Raw genomic sequence first — 26377 nt, 5'->3', positions numbered from 1 at the left:
CCACAAAGATTAATTCAAAGTGGTCCATAGACCTACATGTAAAAAGTAAAACAATAAAGCTACTAGTAGAAAACAGACTATTTTCATGATCTTGGGACATGATGAATATTTCTTAAGCAGGACACAATACACTATTTACATAAATATACTATTCAGAAAGGGTTGTACATTGGACATGAAATAATCATTGTTCATCAAAAGGCACCAATAAAAGACAAGGCAAATTACAGACTGAGAGAAGACATGTTCAATACCTATGCCGCAAAGAACTTTCGTGCAGATTATAAAAACAACTATAAAACAATGTGAAAAATAACTCAATTAAAAATGGGCAAAAACTTGAAAGAATATTTCAAAAACAGGATAATTAAATGACTAACAAATATGTGAAAATGTGTTCTACCTCATTGATCGTCAGGGAGCTAGAGTAAAATTACAACTAGATATAAATTCTCATCCACTAGAATGACTATAAAAAAAGCAATAGACGATAGTAAATGTTGGCTAGCATGTGGAGGAATGGGTACTGTCATTCTGATAGGACTTTAAAATGGTATAGCCACCTTGATAAATGGTTTGGTAGTTTCTTAAAAAGTCTAAAACAAGGACACCTATGGACTCTGTAATTCTACTCCTAAGTATCTACCCAAGAGCAATGAAAACACATATCTATATAAAGATTTGTATGTGAATGCTTATAGCATTATAATAGTCAATAAGTGGGAAAAGCCCAAATGTCCTCAGTTGGTGAATGGATAAATGTGGCATGTCTATATAGCACAATGTGATTCAGCAATGAGAAGGTATGAAATATTGATATACGCTTCAATATCTATAACATGTCTGAACCTCAGAAACATTATGCTAAATGATAGAAGCTAGACAAAAAAGACCTCATATTGTATGCTTGCATTTATACGAAATCTCCGGAATAGCCAAATCTATAGAGACAGAGAGTAGGTTAGTGGCTGACGGGGACTAGTTGGAAAGGAGATTAGCTGTAAATGAGCATGAGGGATCTTACTGGGTGAGGAACCTTCTGAAACAGATTATAATGATGCCTCCACAACTTGGAAGACTTACTAAAAATCCTTGAAGTTCATGATATATAAATTAAACTCTAAAATGTTTAAAACAAGAAAAATTGGAAATTTAAATAGGATTGATAAAAGTTTAATGGTGGATCTTGTATTTGCATTTAAAAAGAGCATATCTATAAGAGGAAGAAAAGCACACAATGAGATAACACTGCCCAGGCACCAGGATGGCTAAATTAAAAAGCTAACAGTGCCGAGAAATGGCAAGGACGTGGAGCAGCCGTGCCCCCCGGTAGCATCTCATACACTAGAGTGCCCTAAAACGAAACAGAGACATCTGTTAACTCAGAATTTCTTATCCAGCAAAAAACATTATTTTACAATAAGAGTGAAATAAAGACATTTTAGGTAAAAGGAAGCTAAGATTATTTGTCACCAGAGGCTGTACCACCAAAAATGCTAAAGGAGGTTCTGCAGGTGAAGAGAAACAATGTCAGACAGGAATTTAGTTCTCTTGGAAGGGAATAAAGAACAGGAGAAGTGGGTAAAGGAGAGTCAATGTCTGAGACGATCTCTTTTTCTCAATTTATTTAAAACACAAGTGACTATTTAAAGCAAACAAATCACACTGTATTGTGGGGTTTATGACATATGCAGAAGTAAAATGCATAAAATAATGTAGAAAGGATGGGGTGGCGTGGTTGGTGGTAAATGGATCTGTGCTCTGGCACAGTCCTTCAATCTTGTCTGAGGGGGTGCGTGACGCTATGAATTGAAGGAGGCTGTGACAAATCAAGGTTTAAAAAGGCAGCACAGGGAGGCACAGCTAAAAAGCAAATAGGGGAAATAAAATGAGAGACTAAAGAACTGTTTGCACTAAAAGAAGGTAGCAAAGAAGGACCAAAGCAGGGAAAAAAACAGACAGGACAAATGGAGAAGAGACAGCAAAATGGTGGAATTAAACAAGTCATATCAGTAGTTACATTAAATGTAAATGGACTAAACCAGTTAAAAGGCAGAAATTGTCAGAGTGGATACAAAAGTCACACTTTAAATATAAAGACCCACTTTCCCTGAAGGAAAAGGATAGAAAATATGCTCTGTGAGCAATAAATGTAGCAATAGGGTGGATAAAGGTGTATTTAGTCAATGGGATATTACACAACAATGGGAAAAAATGAATTTCCAAAACAGGCAAGAAAATGAATGACTTTCCTAGACTTGGTGTCAGAACCAGACCAAAGAAGATGAGCACAAAAGCTACATACTATATGATTTTACTCACATGAAGTTTAAGAAGGGTAAAAACTAATCTAAGGTGCTAGAATAAGAGTGTGGATGACCTCCGGGTGTGGGGCTGATCATGAAGTGGCAGGAGCCAGCCTTCTCAAGCATCAGGAATCTTTTTCTTTTTCTCTTTCTTTTCTTTCTGTCTGTCTTTTTCTTTCTTTCCTTTCTTTCTTTCTTTTTCTTTCTTTCTTTCCTTTCCTTTCTTTCTTTTCTTTCTTTCTTTTCTTCCTTTCTTTCTTTCCTTTCTTTCCCTTCCTTCCTTCCTTCCTTCCTTCCTTCCTTCCTTCCTTCCTTCCTTTCTCTCTCTCTCTCTCCCTCCCTCCCTCCCTTCCTTTTTCCTTCAGATGAAGTTTCGCTCTTGTTGCTCAGGCTGCAGTGCAATGGTGTGATCTCGGCTCACTGCAACCTCCACCTCCTAGATTCAAGCAATTCTCCTGCCTCAGCCTCCCGAATAGCTGGGATTACAGGCGCCTGCCACTACGCCTGGCTAATTTTTTTGTATTTTTAGTAGAGACGGGGCTTCGCCATGTTGGCCAGGCTGGTCTCAAACTCCTGACCTCAGGTGATCCCACTGCCTTGGCATCCCAAAGTGCTGGGATTACAGGCGTGAGCCACCACACGCAACCAGGAATGTTTCTTTTCTGACCTGGGTGGTAGCTGCATAAAGTGTGTTCAGGCAGGCGTGGTTTTGGACAGCACCTTGTTAAATCAGACTCATGTGTATCAGAACCATGTTCTCGAACTCCAAACTCGACACTACACTTTCGTTATCTCTGATTCAAGTCACAGTCAATGCTTTTTTGTCCCACAATGTAAGTGAGCCATAAAGGGCATTGCATTTTAATTATTCTTTCCGGTTCCACGGAGAGAGCTTTCACTACCTCTGAAATATTCAAAGCCAGACAAAAACCTGACATCCTGGTCTTGAGTGATTTTGATCAGGGGAACCAGATTGCATTTCTCCAAGCTGCCTAAGCAAGCATGGGCCTGGCTTTTCCCGTGGAATGACTGACTCACGCCATTTGTCAAATGATGATGAGAACGAACACTTCTTATTGCATTTATTGTTGCAAAATGGGGCAGTGATCTGTAAAGCTTCCCCCGTCCTTATGGAGTTTTCCAAAGGTGGTATAGAAATAGGTTGAGCATCCCTAATCCAAAGTCCCAAATGCTCCAAAATCTGAAATTTTGTGAGTGCCAACATGAAGCCACAAGTGGAAAATTGCACACCTAACTTCCTGTGACAGATCACAGTCAAAATGCAGGTGTACAACGCAGTGTATTCAGCATACCCAAGGGGATAAAAGATCCCCCCTAGCCCCCTTCAGATGTGATATAGCTTCCATACACACCCAGACTTCCCATGCAAGCAGGCTCACATGTTACCATGAACACACTATCTTCTCCACTATGTCAATGGTATGTGTGAATAAGTGTAAGAAATGATTGCATATTGGTAGCATATAAATTCAGAGTCAGAACTGGGCGAGATGGCTTATGACTGTAATCCCAATACTTCAAGAGGCTGAGGTGGGAGGATTTCTTGAGGCCAAGAGTTTGAGACCATCCTGGGCAGTGAGGTCCTGCCTCTACAAAAAATTTAAAAATTAGCCGGACATGGTGGCATACCCCTGTAGTCCCAGCTACTCAGGAGGCGCAGGTGGGAGGATTGCTTGAAGCCAGCAGACTGAGGCTGCTGTGACCTATGATCATGCCCCTGCACTCCAGCCTGGGTGACAGAGAGAGAGTCTGTCTTGAATAAATAAATAAATTCACTGTCAGGAATGATGGTGATGCCAAAAAACCCCAGACTGTCCACTTGGGTGGCTGAGACAGTGAGACCTTTGCTTTCTGATGTTTCAATGTACACAGACTTTTGTTTCATGTACAAAATTATTGAAAATATTGTATAAAATTACCTTTCAGCTATATATATAAGTGTATGTGAAACATAAATGGATTTCATGTTTAGACTTGGGTCCCATCCCCAAGATATCTCACTATGTATGTGCAAATATTCCAAAATCTAAAAATCCTCAAATCTGTAACACATCTGGTCCCAAACATTTCAGATAAGGGATACTCAACCCGTACTCCCATTTTAGAGGGTAAAAGTTAAGTGGGAATTTTATACTCAGCCTCAGGCCATTGATCCTCTTTAAAAACTCAATTCTGAATGATACAGGATTAAAAGCAATGTCCAATGGGGTCTGAAAATGAATTTGTTATAATGATAATGACAAATATTCTACCCCCAGTTTCCTCAACAGAGTATTTGATGCACAGATGGCAAGCAGGCCTTTAGAAAAATGGAGAGTGAAGATATAGCCTGGGAAACAGTCTTTAAACAATGTGGCAGAGGGTTAATATCCTCAGTGTATAAAACGTTTATCAAGTTTGCAAAAGGAACAATGGGAATTTATAATTAGTCAAGCCATGGGAACACACAGTTCACAAAGAAGAAAAGCAATGCCTATTAAATATAAAAATTAGTTTAACCTCACCAGTCATGAAATGCAAATTAAAACAGCAGGATGCTATCATTCCCAATAAAATTGGCCAGGATTTTTTTTTTTTTAAAGGTAGGGTATAATTTAAGTGTCAAAAGAGAAGACAGCAGGTGCCTTTGGCAGGTTTTTCTCAGCCCCAGGGCCTTTGCACAGGCACTTCTGTGTCCTTGGCCAGGAGCGCTCCACACCCGATCTTTGCACCGCTGGTTCTTTCTCACTGAGTAGCTCCCACCTCAGTGTCCCTTGTGCAGGGAGGCCTGCCTGAGTATCATCTAGACCAGCCCCGAGTCACTCAGTTATATGCCACCCTTTCCCATCCTTGCCACAGCACTTCTCATCTGATATTTTTATCTGTCTCTCTTTGATTATTTCTTGTGTTTCCCCCTATTAGGATCCAAGTTCTGTAAGGACAGGGACTGAGTCTGTCTTGTTCACTGTGAAAGCCCAGAGCCTGTGCAGTGTGGGGCATAGCAGATGCCCTGCACCTCTGTGCAAACAACAGCTTTATGCACGCTCCTGCCCTTTAGTGTGCTAATTCCACTTCCAGGAGTCTACCGACGGAAATGTGCAAAAGCATACACAAAATCTTACGTACACATCAGATGGCGCCGTGTGTGTTCTGCCAGTGGTCTATTGCATCCGCATTTGCTGCCTCGAGTTTCTGAGTCAGGACAATGACTCAGGCGTTTATGACAAGCTATAGGGACTTGGGAAAGTGAACACAGACTGTTAAAAAACAGGATGTACGGCTGCAAACAGGACTCTGTCTTGCGGAAGTAGAATGAGGGGAAGCTGGTGACAGGTTGGCAGGGGCTGCCTCTGGATCCTGACATCATGGGGGCTTTCTGTTTCCTTCTCTGTTCTTTGTTGTATTTTTAATTTTCCTTCCTTCCTTTCTTCTTTCTTTCCTTTCTTCCTCCCTTCTTTTCTTTCTCTCGCTCTCTCTCTTTCCCCTTCCCTTCTTGCCGCTCTCCCTCCCTCCCTCCTTCCCTTCCTTCCTTTCCTTCCCTTTTTCCTTTGCTCCTTTCCTTTCTTTTCTTTCCTTCTTTCTTCTATTTCCCTTCCTCCTTCACTTTCTTCTTTCTTTCCTTCCCTTCTTCCTTCCTTTGCTACTTCTTTCTTTCTTTTCTTTCATTTCCCTCTTTCTTTTCTTTCCCTTCCTCCCTCCCCCCCTTCCTCCCTCCCCCACTCCCCCACTCCCCCTTCCTTCCACTTTCCTTCTTTCCTTCCTTCCTTCCTCCCTCCCTCTTCCTTTTTATCTTTCTTCTATCTTTTTTCTTTTTTGACAGAGTCTTGCTCTGTCGCCCAGGCTGGAGTGCAATGGTGCAATCACAGCTCACTGCAGCCTCTACCTTCCAGGCTCAAGCCATCCTCCCACCTCAGCCTCCTGAATAGCCAGGACCAGCTATGCCCAGCTAATTTTTTGTATTTTTTGCAGAGACAAGGTTTCTCCATGTTGCCCAGGCTGGTCTGGAACTCCTGAGCTTAAGCAAACTTCCCGCCTCTGCCTCCCAAAGTGCTGGGATTATAGGCGTGAGCGACTGTGTCTGGCTGTATTTTTCATTTTCTATAATGGATCTGCATTCCTTTCCTAATAAGAGTTAAAACGTTATTTTTAAAAGATTGCCACTGTTGGGAACTAGTTTGTCAAGGTAGGAGGAATCAAGGCACAGCTTAAGGCCATGGGCCTCAGGATCTCGACTAGGAGAAGAGGGGCTGATGGGCCAGCCTAGGCTGGGTGCCCGCAGCTCCTGAGACCCCAGGGGCCCTGGAGGTTGGTAGGTTTGTTTACTGCCATGACTGTCTGCCAAGCCCTCTCACTGGGGCCGGGCTGTTTTCTCAGCACGATTCCTCCTGTCAGTTGGGTAGGAGTGGCCCATTTCTGGCCTTCTCAGTGGCCCTTTCACATCTAGCTTCAGGCAGCTAGGAGATAAAGGAGAGTGTTTTCTTTCTTTTTTTGCCAGAAAATTACGGAAGAGAGGCTGTATATCTTCCGGGCACTCCATTTGGTGAGCACCTGCTGTGAGCTAGACCCAGGGCTAGCACAGATTGTTTGAGATTTTATTTTATGCTTTTATAAAACCATAATGGTTGTTTTTAAAACTCATGAACTGAGAGTGGCATGTGTTCGATACATGTTCCCTATATAGATGCCTGCTGGGCCAGCGTCTCGGGGGAGTCATGGGGGGCCGTGACTAAAACCCTGCCTGGCCATCTGCAGGGAGCTCACGGTCTACTGGGGTGACAGGTGACACCCGCTCCCATGTGATCTCAGCTTGGGAGGTGAAGGGCAGGACATCTGGGGACTGCCCAGCCCAGCCAGGGCAGCAGAAAAGAGGGAAGATGCAGCCTTCCTGGGCAGGTGGGACTCTGGAGCCCTGCGCACAGGTTAACCAGACACATTGAGTGGTGGTGGGCAGAGGCACCGGGCCAGGACTTGTCCCCTACCAACTCCCACCACCTGCAAACCTGGCTCCTTCTTTGAGGAAAGTGACCTCTTCCCAAGTAAGCATCATTCCTCTCTGGAGACAGAATACTTTTCAGGGCACGGCAGCTACACCTCCCTGTCCAGGTGGACGTCATTCATTGTAATACAGGAGGCGTCTGGTTCAGGACTCTGAACTTTAAGAGACTGCTGACCTTTATGAGGTGACTGTTTTGCATAAGAATTTGAGAGATTGTTTCTGAAGCTCTCTTTTTGGGGCATCTTGTTGGATTGGTTATCAGCCTTGGAAGCAGCACATGATCTGGACTCGCTGCCAGTTGCTGCATGTTAATAGTAAACAATCAGTTTAATGGGAGCTGGACACTGTTTATAGTCATCCACGGCGATGAAATTTGCTGTCAGTCAGAATGGCCCAAGAACACATATAGCCCTGGGCAGGACAGTTCCCCCTCAGTTGAATATTTATTTACTGAGTTATAGAGAAAAATAAGACATGATTCCAGGCAGCAAAGAGCTTACAGTTAACAGGAGTGTGAGCAGATTATTCTAGTGTGAGCAGGACGGTTTGGTAATAGGACCATGCAAGCCAAAGAGGCAGCAACAAAGAAAACGATGTGATCACTTCTGTGGGTAGATGCAGGAGTCATTTCACAGAGGAAGTGAGGTCTGAGCTGGGTTTTGAAGGATGCATAGGAGTTTGTTAGGTGATCCTATGCCGAGGGAGAAACACTGGCAAAGGTTTGGAAGTAATAGGGGCATGATGTGATCATTTTAACCATATCTCTAAAATAGCCATGATGATATCCGGTACTTGGATTCCCAGTAAAATACAAAATGAAAATATAATGGAATCCTGTTGTCAAATACTGGAGACTTTGTTTTCTTACTTTTAATAGAAGTTTTAAAGGTGTGAAATATTTCTGGCAAAACGTGTAGATGAGATCACAAACAAACACCTTGTGCCCACCACACTGTAGATGAAGCATCACAGGTAGAATCGAGGCCCCTGCACCTGAATCTGGGGGAATGATTTCCAGGAATGCGTTTCTGATTCTACCTCCCATGCATGTGATGATGACCGATATAGTGGGTCTGCATGAACACTGAAAAGATTTTCTATTCTCTGCCTTCCAATGACTTGGGGTCAAGGACCCTCTTAGACGGGGCCGTGCTTCCCTGCAGACCTCACTATGCTGTGCACTGAGCGCTTCAGGGACAGAATAACGACGAAGGGTATTTTGCTTATATTCTATCTTTTCCTCCTATAGACTTTCATTGCTGGGCAGAACCAAAAATGTTCTCTCAATGGCTTAAAACCCACCTCTGCCAAGCCCCGTGCATTCCCAGAGGAGCAGGAAGCAGGTGTGGCCATGGGGAGGGGAGCCTGCGGCTGCAGGTGGGTGGTGCTCCGGTTTCCTCTGGGTACACAAGCCCATTGGCAGGAAATGGTTCTTCGCCCAGTGTCTCATTTTGTAGCACAGGAAGGAGATCTAGGGAAAGTGAATGACTTCAGAGAGCAGAAGTGCCTGTACCCACACTGGGCCCCTCTCACTGACAGTACAGGGCTCCTCTGCGTGCAGGTTGTGGGCTGGCTGGGATTCCACCACACCTGGAGTGTGCTCTTCAGGTGAGGCTGGCTGGGAGGGAGGGGGCGGGACACCCAGTGAAAGGCACTGAGGGTGTTGCTGGGGAAGAAGGGAGTTCTCTCTTTTCCTTTTCTTACCTTTTAAAAAGTCCTGATGATTTGAGGATATATTCATTTATTCCCCACCCTCAATATCGGAAAGACTCTGAGATTCCAAAGGTTCTTAGAAACTAAGAGCCTCTTGGGGAGGTAGTGAGAGTCCCAGCATGGGGAGAGTGTAAACTGGGGCTGGGAGCCCTCTGTGGGAGATGAGATGCTGGAAGAGATTTTGGGACTGGAGGCAGGTGACAAGGCACCCTTTTAAAGTCCTCATCCATCTATAGCCCGGGTCCCACAGTTGGTGACAAACCACCAGTTCATGCCTTAACTCCATACTGTGCCAAGAATGGCAGAAGAGCTGTGTGTCAGTTTAAAATTTCTAATTTATAGACAGTGCAAGCACACCAATACTGAGTGCTCAGAAACGGTCTCCAGCCCCTTTTCTCTATCACATATGTTCATGGATGTGTGTTCAGGGGAGACGTCATCACATGGTGGGAAGAGAAGCCTTTGGAGGGAGGCTGCCCTGAGTGATTCTGGGCTCCCCATTTGTTTGCCATGCGACCCTGGGACAGGTGGTTGCTGTCTCCAAGCCTCTAGCACCTCACCTATAAAATGGGGGTATTCCCATATCTGCTGAGAGTTAGAATTAAGCAAGCAAGTGAGCTAAAGCATCTAGCAGCTTATAGTTTCTGTAAGAGGATACCTGTAAAATGTGTTCTTCTGTTATAGGAAAAATGTATATTAAGAGAAATAAAATGGGGGAAAAACCCTGTGTATTTGCACAAGAGACGGTTTGAGCTTAATTTAAAATGTGCCAGGGATCCAGTATTGTAAAGGCTCCATTTCCATTTCAGTGCCAAACAAAAATCTCCCCCATTCAGGTATCTCATTGTGTGGATGGTTTTCACCCAAAATGGTCCACTTAGGAGAAGGAGTGAAAAAAATCGAATGTTCATTTCTCCTATTCACCCACACCCTGTCTGATAAATGTCACTCCTTAAGCAAACCTGTTGCCCATGGCAACACATTCAGAAGATGGGCTGCTGGTTTCATTTCTTTGTCAGCTGGATTGGATTAGAAATGCAAGAAGGCTTTTGGACTTTTATCTACACGTTAGGATGCCTCTTAGTAAAAGTCAAGAAGAAAAGGTGGTTATGGTCAACATGGGGAGTGACACTCTAGTTTAAGGTGGTTATGGTCAACATGGGGAGTGACACTCTAAGGTGGTTATGGTCAACATGGGGAGTGACACTCTAGTTTAAGGTGGTTATGGTCAACATGGGGAGTGACACTCTAGTTTAAGGTGGTTATGGTCAACCTGGGGTGGCGATGCTCTAGTTTAAGGCAGTCATGGTCAACATAGGGTTTTGACACTCTAAGGCGGTCATGGTCAACGTGGGGCAGTGACGCTCTAGTTTAAGGTGGTTATGGTCAACATGAGGCAGTGACACTATAGTTTAAGGTGATCATGGTCAACATGGGACAGTGATGTTCTTGTTTAAGGTGATCCTGGAGCCCGTACTGCGTGGCCTGTGGCTTCTGAGAAACCCTGGTGTGGTGCTCTGTTAGTTTCCTGGGGGCAGCTGTAACAAATTACCACAAACTTGGAGGTTTGCAACAATGACGTTTATTTTCTCTACAGTTCTGGAGTCCAGAAGTCCCAAATCAAGGTATCGGCTGGGCCATGCTCCCTTGGAAAGCTTTGGGGTGAAAGTGTTTTCTGGTCTCTTGCAGCTTCTGGTGTGGCCGGCAGTCCTTGGCATTTCTTGACTTGCAGTCGCACCACTTCAGTCTCTGCCTGCACCTGGGCTTCTCCCCTGCAGCTTGTCCTCTTCTTCTTCTTCTTTTTTTTTTTTGAAATGGAGGCTCACTCTGTCACCCAGGCTGGAGTGCAGTGGCATGACTTCGGCTCACTGCAACCTCTGCCTGCCAGGTTCAAGCAATTCTCCTGCCTCAGCCTCCCGAGTAGCTGGGATTACAGGCATGCACCACCTCACCTGGCTAATTTTTGTATTTTTAGGAGAGACGGAGTTTCACCATGTTGGCCAGGTTGGTCTCAGACTCCTGACCCCAGGTGATTCGCCTGCCTCGGCCTCCCAAAGTGCTGGGATTACAGGTGTCCTCTTCTTTTAAGGATGCCAGTCAGTGGGTTTAGGGTCCACCCTAAACTGGTATGACCTCATCTTAATTTGCTTCTTCATTTCATCTGCAAAGGCCCTATTTCCAAATAAGGTCACATTCTGATTTTTGGGGTAGACGTGACATTTTGGGGGACATTATTCACCCCACTACGGGTACCAAGAATGAGAATGGATGTTGAGGTAGTGGCCTCTGCTTCAGTCTTTGATTCCCCCAAACTTTGCAATAAAGTGGAGCTCACCAAATCAGTCATGGGTCAGTGGGCTTGTTTTCACTGAGATACATTTCCTGGTGGACTTGACTGCCGAGAAACAACCGGACCTGTTCCTTTGCGGCAGAGGGGACAGGGAGGGCTTGGAGAGGACAATCTGCATTTGAGTCATGGCTCTGCTGCTAACTAGAGTGTTAGCACATTCCCCTTTCTGGGCCTCAAGTTTGTGTGTAACTTGGGGTAAATGATGTCCACTTTGAGGATCTTTTAAAGACTCAGAGAATGTCTCTTAAGTACAAATGAGTACCTAGGTCACGCTAGCATTAAGAGAGGAGTGATAGCCAACATTAAGTTTGTCATTCTTTCCTGAACTCTGTTGATTGCGATTCTTTTGGTCACAAGTGACAGAAATTCCATCAAACCAGCTTAGGCCATGGGTGTCTGTTGGCTCGCCCAACTGAAGTCATGGGATTTGCTGTAGGTGCAGCTCCAGGTGCACTAATGATGTCATCCAGGATCCTGGGTTCTTGGGCTCTGCTCTGCCTCCTGCTGCATCATTCCCAGGCTGTGGGCTCTCATGCTGTGCTGAGGGGATGCCACCGCTGTGCCAGGTCCCGTGTTCTTACACCACACAGCCCAGAGTCCCTTTCTTAACTCCTAAAGAAAAACAGGAGGATCTTGGTGCTGCCTTCTTCCAGCCGTTGGTTCTGATTGGGTTGTGCATCCATTCCTGAAGCAATTACTATTGGGACATGGACATTTGGGTGGATTGAGCCAATCGGGGACTGCCCTGGGAACTTGCAGTGGTGTTAGTTCCACCCGTTTCCTACTGCACATGCTGAGACTGGGCGTGTGGGAGAAGGGGAAATAGATGCAGGAAGGAAGCTGAGGGATGTTCCATATGGTCAGTTGAGCAGTTCCAGGAAGCTCAGGATTTCATCAGCATTCCAAGGGCAGTGAGGTAGGATCACTAAGAGCTCAGCTTGTGATCCAGGAGTAAAGTCAGTGAACTGTGAGTGTGCCTGCCTCTTGCTATGTGAGCTTGGCCAGTGTCTTAACCTCTGGGGCCTCAGGACTCTCATGCTGGCTCCGGAATTTGTTCTGCATTGGCCGTCCGTCTGTTTCTAGATGCCGTCTCTGCTGTTTGAGAATATTTTCCAGGAAACTTTCTTGTGATGACTGGGGCAGAAGCCCTCTGTCTCACTTACTAGGACAAGGGGGAATTGGTGCTCTTCCAGGTGGAGAATGTGGGATCCTGGAGATGTCTTGCTCGCGATGGTGCTGCCTTTTGTGGGGAGCTAGTGGAAGGCAGTGGTGCGGGCTTCACTGCAAAGCTGTTACTGAGGGGCAGACGAGAACCCTCCCTTACCTGTGATGGACAGACTGGCTTGCAACACTCTCAACTGCCCCTACAGATTTCCTTCGCTTTGATGTTGTTATTGTTTGTTTTTCCCCTCATAGCACAAATCACTCTCAATCGCTACAATGTCTGTTTATTTATTATGTTTATTGCCTGCTCCCCCCTCTAGCAGAATAGAAGCTCCCAGGGCAGGGGGGCTGATCTCTTTTGCTCACTGATGTTTCTCAGCACCCATTGATAGTGCTCAGCTCAGTAGGTGTTGAGTTAATGAAAGTGTGCTTGAGTGAATTAAATGAATAAACTCCTTCTGCATGATTTTTGCTTTGGGGTTGGCATCTACATTGGCAGTGGTGTTTTGGGCATGTTTAAAGATTCCTCCTGTGGAAGGGACAGTGCTCCTACCCATTTGGAAATTGCAATACTCGGGATTTGGCCCAAGCAGGTAGATGCCGGTGGATCATCACCAGGGGGAGCAGTGGGCACATGCAGCGGCTGCTTAGGAGAAGCTGCATGGGGCACCCATTGCAGGGGCCAGGAGATCATCCTGGCAGATGGAAACAGCCTTTTGTCTTCCAAAGAAAGGTGCCTCAGAGAGCTCTTAAGTACAAATTAGTACCTAGCTCACAACTAGCACATAAGAGAGAAGTGACACCGCTGGCAAGTTTGTTGTTCTTTTCTGAACTCTATGTCAGTTAGGATTATTTTGGTTGCAAGTGACGGAAATTCCACATCAGAACTGTAGCACCATGGTACGTGGCTGGAAAACCTCTCAGTCTGGAATCTAGGGGCACCATTTCCTTTCTTCTCTCATCTCTATGATATTTTTTAGTTTTTAGTGGTCTTCTTTGAAAATAAAATAGCCTCGTGTTACCTAGGGGCTAGAAGAGATTAACAGTGGCAGTGAACACTGATGGCAGGCTTGCGATATGCCAGGCACTGTACCAAATTCTTCCCAAATTGCTCTAAAGCTCCTCAACAGTTAGACAGAGTTGGTTGTAAAGTCTTCTTCTTGTCCACATTTTACAGAGACAGAAGCTGAGTCAGAGAGGTGGCCCGACCTGCCCATGGTCATATGGTCAGGGTTGGGGGGTGGGTGGGATTTTAGCTTGCTTCTCTCTGCTGTCAGAAGAGGGCCCTTCACCTGAATTCTCTGCTATGTCAGTCTGTGTCTGAAATCAAGGTTTATGCTTTAGAAGTAAGAGCTTTGGATTGTAATCCACTGAAATGTAACCTGCTACGTGAGCGGGCTGAGCGGGAGGAGGCTTTGCATCTGTTTCCTTGCAGCTGCCGCAACAAATAATCTCAAACTTCATGGCTTAACATGACAGAAATGTGTTCCCACACAGTTCTGGAGGCCAGGAGATTGAAATCAAGGTGTCTGCATGCCCACACTTCCCCCTAAGGCTGTGGAAGAGGATCCTTCCCAGCCTCTTCCTGATGCTGGTGTTGCTGGCTGACCTTGAGTTCCTTGGCTTGAGGCTGTGTCCCTCCAGCCTCTGCCTCCATCCTCAAACGGCCTTCCCCTCTGTCTCTCTCTTCTCCTCTCATAAGGACACCAGTCATAAGGGCCTACCCTGCTCCAGGATGACCTCATCTTAACTAATTGCACCTGCAGTTACCCTCTTTCCAAATAAGGTCCCATTCTGAAGTTCCAGGAAGGCCATGGGTCTTGGGGGCCTGCTATTCAACCAGGACAGTGCCCTCACTGGAGCATCCAGAAAAAGCTAGAGTGGTTGACCTGGGGCTGACACTTCCTCTGCATACTTTTTTTGGTGTGGTTCCTCACTGTCACCCGGCCCACTGTGTTGAACCTGTGTCCTTTCTGACACGCCCCCGTAGGAAGGCTGGACAAGACAGGGCTGGGGGTGAACTGAAGATTAAGTTCAGGTTTGTATGTGGAGAGGCTGTGGTCCCTCCGAGATCCAAGCAGAGGTGTCAGGCAGCCGGCTGGTTCTGTGATTGTGGAGCTCAGAGAGAAGCCAGGGCTGAGGCATGTGTTTAAGATCTGCTGCATATGTGGGGTTGATACCGTTAGGGAGGACCTGGCTGCCCGGGAGAGGATACAGAGTGAGAAGAGGGCCAAGCCTTGGAAACTCCAGGCTTCAATGAGAGCCAGAGCAAGATAGTCTATAAAGAAGATAGAAACTGGGAAGTGGCCTTGGGGAGAGGGAGCAGGAGGTCGTGAGCCTGGGAGTGGGTGACGGAGTCAGGGCGGGAGGACAGAACGTTGTCCAGTGGGTTCGGTGGCCAGGAGAGCACTGGTGACCTTGGCAGGAGCTGTCTGGTGGTGAGGGTTGGGGAGTTGTGGCCAGGCAGGAGAGCGTCAGTGACTGAGAGGGAGACATGGGCCTGGAGACAGAGAGAGAAGCCAACTCTGCCAAGAAGCTGAGCTGCAGAGGCGTGGCTGGGGGCTGGCAGTGTTTTATTGTATTTCATTAAAGTGAGAGAGACAGAAGCATACATTGATGTCAGTTTGCATGTCAGGTTGAATATATACGTGCTTCAGCTCCTAGCTCTGTCTCCTCTGTCTTGTGGGAGTGACGGGGAGCAAGCCCTGGGCTGCGGGCTATGCTTGCTCTGCGTCCGGAGTTTACTGAATTCAGCTGACCCAGGCCCAAGACACTGCTTTGACCTTTCCCTGGGCCGAAGTCCCCAAATGGGGGAGAGATTTCCTTGGTCATGAGCCCCTAGGGCTGACTGCTTATTCTTTCTCCTTTTAGATGGATGAGATCAAAGGGAAAGACCGTGTGATTCTGGCCTTGGAGAAGGAACTTGGCGTGCAGGCTGGGCAGACCCAGAAGCTGCTTCTGCAGAAAGAGGCTTTGGATGAGCAGCTGGTTCAGGTCAAGGAGGCCGAGCGGCACCACAGTAGTCCAAAGAGAGAGCTGCCCCCTGGGATCGGGGACATGGTGGAGCTCATGGGCATCCAGGTGAGGGGCAGCAGCTTGTGCCAGCCTCAGGCTGGTCCCCCACCCATTTATGTGGCATTCTTCTGGTCAGCCACAGAGGATACTGAGTCAGCATGTATTCACACCATTCATTCATTCATTCACTCATTCATTCACTCAGTATTGGAGGGGATGTTACAAATTCTTTGTGCTGGACACTGTGTGAGGTGCCGGTGCATGGTGGCCTTTGTAAGAGATACAGGGTGGGAGGGGCCTGACCACAAGGTCCCCAGGGAGCCACGGAAGGGTTTGAAGTCTCAGTGGCCATCTAGATGGAGTCTTCTGCAGGTGTGCAGTGGGCTTGGGTGTTCCCCACCTTGCTGTGTGGCATGTGGGCCCCTGAATAAGGATCTCACCCATTATGTCATGTGAATTTTCTAAGAAGGCTCCACACAACTTCTTCAAAGTACATTTACGTCTTGACTTTTTTTTTTTTTTTTTTTTTTTAGGATCAACATATGGACGAGCGAGATGTGAGGCGATTTCAACTAAAAATTGCTGAACTGAATTCAGTGATACGGAAGCTGGAAGACAGAAATACGCTGTTGGCAGATGAGAGGAATGAACTGGTAAGTAGCCCCAAGAGACAGGCGGCGCCTCATCGGGTGCAAGGAAGGGGCCCTGAGTCCCTGAAACATGCACTGCACAGAAAGTTAATGCAGAAGCCTTCTGGTTCTCTGAACTTTCCTTCTTACTTCTTTTTGATTAAAAATCTAACACATGCTCATTGAAGAAATCTCTTACTGCCATTTGTTTTTGCAGGGACTTATCTTTAGCAAACAACTGGAGAAGTTCCATGAGAAGCGTGGAGAGGATGTTCATTGCAGTGTTGTTTATGTCAACCCAAACCGAAAAAAATCAACAATTAAAAAACCAAAAAACCCAATTGTTCAATACTAAAGCATGGGGCAGAGCGATTATGGAATAGTTATACAATGAATTCTAGACTATCACTAAGATTGATGATGGAGACCCTATTTAATTGAAATGGAAACGTGTTCATAGTAAATTAAATGAAAAATGCATTTTACAGAACAATAATACATTGTCATCATCTTGAATATTAGAAATTCTTCTTTTTTTTTTTTTTTTTGAGACAAAGTTTCACTCTTGTCGCCCAGGCTGGAGTGCAGTGGCACAATCTTGGCTCACCGTAACCTCCACCTCCTGGGTTCAAGCGATTCTCCTGCCTCAGCCTCCCAAGTAGCTGGGATTACAGGCATGCGCCACCATGCTCAGCTAATTTTGTACATTAGTAGAGACAGGGTTTCTCCATGTTGGCCAGGCTGGTCTTGAACTCCTGACTTCAGGTGATCTGCCCGCCTTAGCCTCCCAAAGTGCTGGGATTACACGCACGAGCCACCACGTCTGGCTAGAAGTTATTCTTTTAGGTGGTGTAATTATGGGTAATTTTAATTTGTGCTTATCTATTTACTTTTTGCATAAAATTTTATATACTTGTAAACTAAAACTTATACATTAATTTTAAAAATAATGAACATGGACTTCTGGTTAAAAAAGAAATCTCCAGTAAAAATAGCAATTTCATGAATATGTTCACATTTTCTGGACAACAGCAAAACTAATTTTTATGTAATGGCAGTTGATACATCAACTTCTTGACAGATGCCTCATAATTTTTATGTTTATTCTAATTTTCATTATGAAGAGAAGTGTATCCACAGAATATTTGAAAAAAATGAGTGGTGAAAAGTGTCCATAAGTATCACCTCTTCACAACTTTAACAGGATCAAAATAAATTTACTTCCTTCCAGTATTTTTAAAGGTTTTTTTTTTTTTTGGCTTTAATCAGACTGTACATCTAATATTATGTCTCTACTCTTCGTTTAAATATTTATAAGCTCATAAATACTCATGAGCTGCATAATAGTTTACTGAGTGGATTAGGAAAAAACACAGGCTTCTGGAAACATGTCAGATCAGACTGAAGTCGTTAAAAGTAGAAACTAATAAGTTTGCCAACGCTTCAATCTTTTTTTTTTTTTTTTTTGAGGTGGAGTCTTGCTCTGTCGCCCAGGTTTGAGTGCAGTGATGTGATCTCAGCTCACTGCAACCTGTGCCTCCCGGGTTCAAGTGATTCTCCTGCCTGAGCCTCCAAAGTAGCTAGGATTACAGGCATCTGCCAACACACCTGGCGAGTTTTTGTATTTTTAGTAGACATGGGGTTTCACCATGTTGGCCAGGCTGGTCTTGAACTCCTGACCTCAAGTGATCTGCCCGCCTCAGCTTCCCAAAGTGCTGTGATTATAGGCGTGAGCCACCGCACCTGGCCTCAATCTTAAAATCATGAGGTAACTACTGCTAGTTTGGAGTGGTTCTTACATGTTCTTAATGTTTAAATAAATGCCTTGAAACTCACCAAGAGACTTTGTTTTATTTTATGGTTATGAATTGGGATTTTTTTCTGTGCCGTGTATTGTTCTACAACTTGCTTTTTTCACCTCGTTGATCAATTACATCACTCCCCATCAGTGCTTAGAGATCTGTCTTTGTCTTTTTACCAGTGGCTTGGTAGTCCATTGTGTGGATATACCATGGTCTGTTCAACTCTCTTCCCAGTGGTGGATCTTTAGGCTGTTGCTGCTTTCTGGATTTCTGTGAGGTGCCGCATGCCTGTAATCTCAGCACTTCGGGAAGCCAACATGGGAAGATTCCTTGAGCTCAGGAGTTCCAGCCCAGCTTGGGCAGCATGGCAAAACCCCGTCTCTAAAAGTACAAAAAAATTAGCTGGGCGCAGTGGTGCACACCTGTAGTTCCAGCTACTTGGGAGGCTGAGGTAGGAGATCACTTGAGCCCAGGATGTCAAGGCTGCAGTGAGCTGAAATCACGCCACGGCACTCAAGCCTGGGTGACAAAGTGAGACCCTTTGTCAAAATGACCCATGTCATTTTACCTACCTTCTGTCTCAAAAAAAAAAAAATGCCATGTAGAAGATACATATGGGTCTTCACTGACTTTAAATAAAGGTTCAAGTCAGTAAAGACACATGTACCTTCTACATGGCATTATTTTGGGGGGGGGGTAGGTTTCTAGAAGTAGAATACATGGGTCGCATGGTACATTTTCTATTTCAGCCTATACCATCAGAATATTTTACCTTAACATTTACAACCTAGGGAGTAAACACAGGGGTCTAGAGTCAGTCTCTTGTGTTTGACTCTTGGTGAGCTCAAACCACCAATCTTTGCAAAAGTGCAAAGCATTCTTGGCACTTTCTTTCTGAAGTTGGGCCTATTATCTCCTCTCTATGGGCTCAGGTTCTTTGTCTACAAAATGGGGATGGGGAAGGCGGCCCCTTCACATGTGTTGGCTGTGCCTGTGGTTATCATAATATTGATAGATATTTAAGTTGTTTCTAATTCTTTCCATGAAAATAACACTGGGAGACGACCACTATGCATTCACTTCTCACCATGTGCCTAGGAGACAGGAGCTGCCATGATTCTCATTTGATAGATGAGGAAACTGAGGCTGGGAACTTGCCCATTGTCATGCAACTAGCAAACAAATGTGTCACCCAGGACACTGGCCTCAGAAGGGGTCCTAACCGGGTTGAATCTCTGCTCACCTTGGTGCTGTGACCTCGGCCGTCCGTCGTCAAGTTGTCTGAGCCTCTGTGTCTGTTTCCAACCACAGCTGAAACGTTCGCGGGAGACCGAGGTTCAGCTGAAGCCCCTGGTGGAGAAGAACAAGCGGATGAACAAGAAGAATGAGGATTTGTTGCAGAGTATCCAGAGGATGGAGGAGAAAATCAAGAACCTCACGCGGGAAAACGTGGAAATGGTAAAAGCCATGGACCCCTTGGGGCCAGCCCTGGTACTCTCGTCTCTGTCTGGGATTCTTCAGCCCTGAACCTCCCGGTCCACATGTTCTGGGGCGCACCTGCTGCCTACCTCCTCACGAAGCACCAGGCGCAGTGTTAGTCACAGATGGCTCTCCTTTCTCTCTACCTGTCTCACATTCACTGTGCTGTGGGTGTTTGTGCCCAGAGGGAGTCAGACAGCTGTGTCCTTAAACACATCTCCCATTCTTTTTGAGCCTCTGTTTCTTCATGCATAAAATGGGAATGAAAATAGCAACACTGGAGGATCATCAAGAGGGTGAAATGACAGCATGTAAAGACCTCATAGGGAATGGGCCCAGAGGACACCCAGCGTGTGAAAGCCATCACGATGATCGCTGGCGATGCCCTGCAGAGGGGTTTCTCCTCCAGCTAGGATGCCTGCTGCTTGTGGTCAGGGCGGATGTCTTGTAGTTGACAGTTTACAGAATGATTTCAGGTTCATTGTTCAGAGTAGTATCAACCCCCACTTTACAGCCGGGAAGACGGAGGCTCTGTCACCACACGTGCTCTGCTGTCTGCACTGTAGCAGGTGCAGGTGTGTGTGTGTGTGTCTGTGTGTGTGTAATTGCTGTTGTGTGGAGTCCTCTCCTTCCCCTGCCTTCCCCTCCCAGCTTTCTGGGCTCATTTCAAATGTCATCTTCCACCCCCAGGCCCTGCACATCCCTTCCTGTCAAGAGTGTGCATGCTCAGCCCCATCTTGGGCTTGGCTTTGGTCTGCCCTGTCCCCTCTCCCAGCACAGGACAAGGTGGCCACATATTAGTCCATTTTCACACTGCTGATAAAGACATATCTGAGACTGGGTAATTTATAAAGAAAAAGAGGTTTAATGGACTCACAGTTTCACGTGGCTGGGGAGGCCTCACAATCATGGCAGACAGCTAGAGGCACGTCTTACTTGGCAGCAGACAAGAGAGATTGAGAGCCAAGTAAAAGGGGAAACCCCTTATAAAAACATCAGAGACTTATTCACAACCACAAGAATAGCATGAGAGACTCCACCACCATTATTCAATGATCTCCCACCTGGCCCCTCCCACAACACATGGGAATTATAGGAGCTGCAATGTTCAAGATGAGATTTGGGTGGGGACACAGCCAAACCATATCAGGCCATCATCTCTTTCATCCTCCCGTCCATCCTTCTATCCCTGCACCCCTGAGCTCCACTCCAGCACTGTCCCTAACAAACATTGTTGGCGGGTAACCCTGTGGTTGTCTGTCTCCCTGTGGCTGCAGAAAGAAAAGCTGTCAGCGCAGGCGTCTCTGAAGCGGCACACCTCCCTGAATGACCTCAGCCTGACCAGGGATGAGCAGGAGATCGAGTTCCTGAGGCTGCAGGTGCTGGAGCAGCAGCACGTCATTGACGACCTCTCACTGGTACATCTAGCACAGCTGGCGCGGCTGCCCCTGGCGGGGGTGGCACAGGCTGACTTGGGTGTCAGGAACAGGCGCTGGGGCTCAGGGTGATGCTGCTGAGCTGGGTTAGGGTCAGGCAGTGCTGACTTTGGGACTCACCAAGCTCACCCTGGTGTGCACATTCCTGCTTCATTCTGCCATCAAGCAGCCTTGGCTTAAATGAGATCACTGGTACCTGGGGACAGTTTCCATGGCTACCCTTTTCTCACATCTTCTCCCTGGCTTGCTGTGGTTAAGAAGCATCAGTTTTAAGGATGTCTTTTGGCCTTTAGAGACTGGGCATGATCTGTTCCAGAGAAGGGTTTTTGTTTGTTTGTTTGGTTGGTTTTTAGCTTAGCAGTTGCAGACTGTGAGTTTGCGCCCACACACTTGAACCTTGTAATCAGGCCAGCACCTTGCTAAGGCTGCCTGTGGGAGTTTTGGATGTGTATATGGGGCATGCATCTATCAAAGGGGGTTGAGCATGTCCTAAGCAGGTGGGGAATTACATCCAGAGAATTCCACAGCTCTCTGTGAAAGGAACTTAGGCAACAGGCAGAGAAAACCTGCAGGGAGCTTTAGTTGGATCTTAGAAGCAGAATGTGTTCTGCTCACCGAAGTGGGTGTGTGATGGTTCCATGCACTGGCCTTCAAAGAATAGAAAAGCTAGTGATCAAAATTCTAGAAAAGGCTTTGATTATAATTTTCATGTTCATTTTGCCTGCCTCCATCTCCCTCTACCTCTTTAACTTCTCTCTTTCTTCCTTTCACCCATCCATCCACCCACCCATCCATCCACCCATCCATCCATCCACTCACCCATTCTTTCATCCTTCCATCCACTTATCTATGCATCCATCTATCTATCCATCCATCTTTGCTTCATTATACAAAAGACTCACTGCAGCTTAGGATGAAAAATATATTTCAATGAAATAACAATAAAGTCAAAAGGTGGATAATAAACTCTCCCTGTAGCTCTCAGTTCAGAGAAGCAGCCATCACTTGGGCACTTAGAACTTGAACTAGCCATGGCTGGTGTGGATGGGCAGGCCCAGCTCCCTTTGAGAGCCAGTGGCTTTGGTTCGTGAGATGTGAGGCTGGCTGGAAATGCCAACCGTTGTGTTTCCTTCTAGGAGAGAGAACGGCTATTGCGCTCCAAAAGGCATCGAGGGAAAAGTCTGAAACCGCCCAAGGTGAGCCTGCGATGGTGCACCTGCCCTGCCTTTCCGCTGTGTCATGCATCTGCAGGGCAGATGGGTCGTGGAGTGGGGAGGTTTTACAGAGGGGTCCTGAAGCAGACACACACATCTCTGCATGCCTGATGATGAAAAGCCTGTCATCACCGTCTCTCAAAGCAACATAAATATGGCCGTGTCATGCGACCTAGTTATTGTAATTTATTCATAGAAAACTTCCTGATGAATTCTCCACTTAAGCCTCAGGGTATATTCACCCAAAATTAAAAACATAAATACTTAAACCTTTTGAAGGATTTAAGGGACATTCAGGGTTGGTTTATATCAGAGCATATCCTGTTCTGAAAAAAATCAGGAGCTTTGTGTTTTTTTGGAATCATGCAGAACTGTAGTCTTTTTGGAAAATATAGGTCTGCTGCTATTTCCTAGTAACGGTGTCTGAAGGAGCTGGGCTTGTAAAATTCAAATGCCCACGGGGACCAATCTGGAAGGTAAAGAGCACACTGGAGCTGATACCAAAAAAAAAAAAAAAAAAAAGTATAGTTTGCCTTTAAACCCGTAAACCTATTTTTGGCTTCCACAAAGACACAGGTCTCCTCTCCTCTTTTTTTTTTAGGCAGAGTCTCACTCTGTTGTCCAGGCCGGAGTGCAATGACACCATCTCGGCTCACTACAACCTCCACCACCCAGGTTTAAATGATTCTCCTTCCTCAGCCACCCCGCCCGGCTAAATTTTGTATTTTTAGTAGCGGCAGGGTTTCACCATATTGGCTAGGCTGGTCTCCTCTCCTTTTTCTTGAACACAAGTGCCCCCTTTGGTTTATTTTTTGACTGAGATGTGGTTATAGAGAAATATTTCTCATCTATAAGGAAAACAGCTGTGCAAATGTGATAGTGAATGGCCAAAGACATGTGGTTTTCGTGTCAGGGTGACAACAGGGAATGGTGGGGACTGTGGCAAACTGGGCCCTGAATCCTGGTTGCTATAAGAAGGTGGACCGATGGCATCAGATAGTCCAGTTTTTCAAGATAAATGTAAATCCTTATCTATTAGCTTCCTAGGGCTGCCTTAACAAAGTACCACAAAATCAGTGGCTTAGAGCCACAGAAAAAGGCCGGGCACAGTGGCTCATGCCTATAATTCTAGCACTTTGAGGGGCCAGGGTGGGTGAATCGCTTGAACCCAGGAGTTTGAGATCAGCCTGGGCAACACAGCAAGACCCTGTCTCTACAAAAAAATTTAAAAAATTAGCTGGATGTGGTGGCGCCTGAAGTCCCAGCTACTTTGGAGGCTGAAGCAGGAGGACTGCTTGAGCCCAGGAGGTCAGGGCTGTAGTGAGTCACGATTGTGCCACTGCACTCCAGCCTCAGTGACAGAGCAAGACCCTGTCTCAAAAAAAAAAAAAAAAAAGAAAGAAAAAGGAAAGGAAATGTATTATCTTACAGTTCTAGAGACCAGAATGCTAAAATTAAGGTGTCATGTCGGTAGAGCCATGTTCCCTCACTCTAAAACCTACAGCAGACCCTTCCTTTCCTTTTCCTAGCTTAGAGTGGCTTCCCAGCAATCTTTGGTGTCCTTGGTTTGCAGCTTGTACTCCAATCTCTGCCTTCATTGTCAGTGACATCCTACCTGTGTATCTCTGTGGCTCCACGTGTAAAGCCACCACTCATGCTGGATTAGGAGTCCACCCTACTCCAGTGAGACCTCGTGATAATTTAACTACATCTGCAATGATCCTATTTCCAAATAAGTCACATTCTGAGGTACTGGGGTTAGGACCTCAACCTATCTTTTTGGGAGATACAGTTTAATCCCTAACACCTTACTTTATGTGAAACTGAAGGATTTAAATGTTGGATTTTAAATGTCTGTAATTTTAAATGTCCGAATACAGGTTCAACATCCCTAATCCAAAATCCAAAAATCCGAAATCCAAAATGCTCCAAAATCTGAAACTTTCTAAGCACCAACATGAGGCCAGGGAAATTTCACACCCGGCCTCACGTGACAGGTTGCAGTAAAAACACTGTCAAAACTTTGATTCATGCACAAAATTATTTAAAATATTATATACAATTCCCTTCAGGCTATGTATTATATATAAAGTATATATGAAACAAATGAATTTCATGTTAGACTTGGGTCCCATCCCCAAGATACCTTATTCTGTTTATGCAAATATTCCAAAATCTGCAAAAACATCCAAAATTCCTTCTGGTTCCAAGCATTTCAGATAAGGGACACTCAGTCTGTAAAATATATACCTGTGGGCCACATGAAATATATCTATGGGTGCAATTTGGCTCCCAGGCTGCCTCCTGGTGGCCTTTACTGCAGCGTTCAGGTAATGCCACTTAGAGTGGCCTGGCTCATTGATGATTTGCTAGGTCCTGGATTCTCGGATGAGTGGGTATTTATACAATCTCATTGAATTCTCACAGCCACCCCGTGTAGTTGATATTATTTTTTCAAATTTACAGTTACAGAAGCCATATAGATATAAAATATAGAAAAAACTCAGAGAAAAATTAAATTGACAAGGCTGAGTTTCAAACTCAAGTCTGAGACGGCGAGGCCCAAGCTTTTCCCACCAAGCCAAGTCGAACACAGGGCAAATTTCTGCACATTGACATTAGAAACTCAGAAATGGGAAGTGGTTTGAGTAGAACTTGTCTATATCTATTTATTTGTTTATTTATTTTATTACTTATTTATTTACTTATTTTTTTGAGATGGAGTTTCGCTCTTGTTGCCTAGGCTGGAGTGCAATGGCACGATCTCGGCTCATCACAACTTCTGCCTCCCAGGTTCAAGCGATTCTCCTGCCTCAGCCTTCCAAGTAGCTGGGATTACAGGCATGCGCCACCACGCCCAGCTAATTTTGTATTTTTAGTAGAGACGGGGTTTCTCCATGTTGGTCAGGCTGGTCTCAACTCCTGACCTCAGGTGATTCGCCCGCCTCAGCCTCCCAAAGTGCTGTGATGACAGGTGTGAGCCACCGTGCCCGGCCTATATTTAAATATATACTTTTATAGAAGACATAGAACCACATTATAGAATATCTGGGAAATAAAAAGAGATCTATCACCGCAGTGCCTCCCCGGCACATTGGTGTTGCTGTTTTAATTCATTTCCCCAGCTGGAACTGCAGTATACACATTTGCACCCTGGATTTTATTTAACATTAGACTGCAAGCCTTTGTCCTGTGATAGCTGTCATTGTAAATATAAATTTTTATGGCTACATAATCTGTTGAGGAGATGGAGCATAAACTGGTTTACTGTTCTGCGATTGTTGGGCACATTGCTTACAGCTCCTCAGCCCTATGAATGATGCTGCAATATCTGTGCTTCTGTTTACGCAGACAGCTCTTTCTGGCCCAGCTCTATTTTATTCCCTGTTGAACATGTCATTAAGTGACTATACCATTATTTAGCTACCCTTTCCCCTACGTTTGGACTTGCTGTTTCTGTAAATGTCGCCACAGCAACCAGCTTTTGTCTGGAAAGCTGTGTCCATAATCAGAATCATTTCCATGCATAGATTCCCAGAAGTTGAAATATGGCTCAGAGGGTGAGAAGGCCTTGACCAGAGAGCATTGCCGCCACCCCACCCCACTGCCTCATGGAAGAGTTGCACCGTTCTGCACAGCTGCTGGGAGTGTGTGTAACAGCCATTTTCACCACGGGACATATGTTTAAAAGGCACAAATCTAAAGATTGTGCAGTTTGTCCCATCAACGGGATGTGCTGTGGCATTACATACCCCTTAGAGCCTCCATGTGGGGTTTTGAAAAATCCATTGTTGAGCCAAGACTTTATTTTTAAAGTCTGTATCAGAATCCTGGATTAAACAGAGGCTCCTTTCCCCGTTCCCCATCTTCCTGGCTTCTTTTTTTTTTTTTTTTTTTTTTTTTTTTTTTTTCTTTCTTCTCTCTTTTTTTTTTTTTTTTTTTTTTTTTTTTTTTTTTTTTTCCTCCTCTCCTCCTTCCTTCCTTTCTTTTTTTTTTTTTTTTTTTTTTCTCTCTTCTTTTCCTTCCTTCCTTTTTTTTTTTTGAGACAGACTTTTTGCTCTTGTTGCCCATGCTGGAGTGCAATGGCATGATCTCGGCTCGCTGTAACCTCCGCCTCCCAGGTTCAAGTGACCCTCCTGCCTCAGCCTCCCAAGTAGCTGAGATTATAGGCATGTGCCACCACGCCTGGCTAATTTTGTATTTTTAGTAGAGATGGTGAAACGTAGTTTCACCACGTTGGCCAGGCAGATCTCGAACTCTAGACCTCAAGTGA

The 26377-nt window shown here is 45.4% G+C and overlaps 1 protein-coding gene across 2 annotated transcripts in view; it reads left to right on the top strand.

Moving 5' to 3' along the window:
- JAKMIP1 (janus kinase and microtubule interacting protein 1) overlaps positions 1–26377 on the top strand; it is a 173443-nt gene that overhangs the window by 95721 nt on the left and 51345 nt on the right. For both annotated transcript variants that reach the window (XM_032135397.2, XM_032135400.1), the window contains exons 4-8: positions 15401–15610; positions 16078–16197; positions 19287–19433; positions 20732–20872; positions 22027–22086. In XM_032135397.2, coding sequence (XP_031991288.1) covers positions 15401–15610; positions 16078–16197; positions 19287–19433; positions 20732–20872; positions 22027–22086 — 678 coding nt within the window. The remainder of the gene's footprint in view (positions 1–15400; positions 15611–16077; positions 16198–19286; positions 19434–20731; positions 20873–22026; positions 22087–26377) is intronic.

The sequence above is a fragment of the Hylobates moloch genome, unplaced genomic scaffold, assembly GCF_009828535.3.
Source record: "Hylobates moloch isolate HMO894 unplaced genomic scaffold, HMol_V3 SCAFFOLD_17, whole genome shotgun sequence".
Taxonomy (NCBI): domain Eukaryota; kingdom Metazoa; phylum Chordata; class Mammalia; order Primates; family Hylobatidae; genus Hylobates; species Hylobates moloch.
Note: the sequence above shows the minus strand (reverse complement) of the source record. Positions and strands in the feature narration are given on the sequence as shown.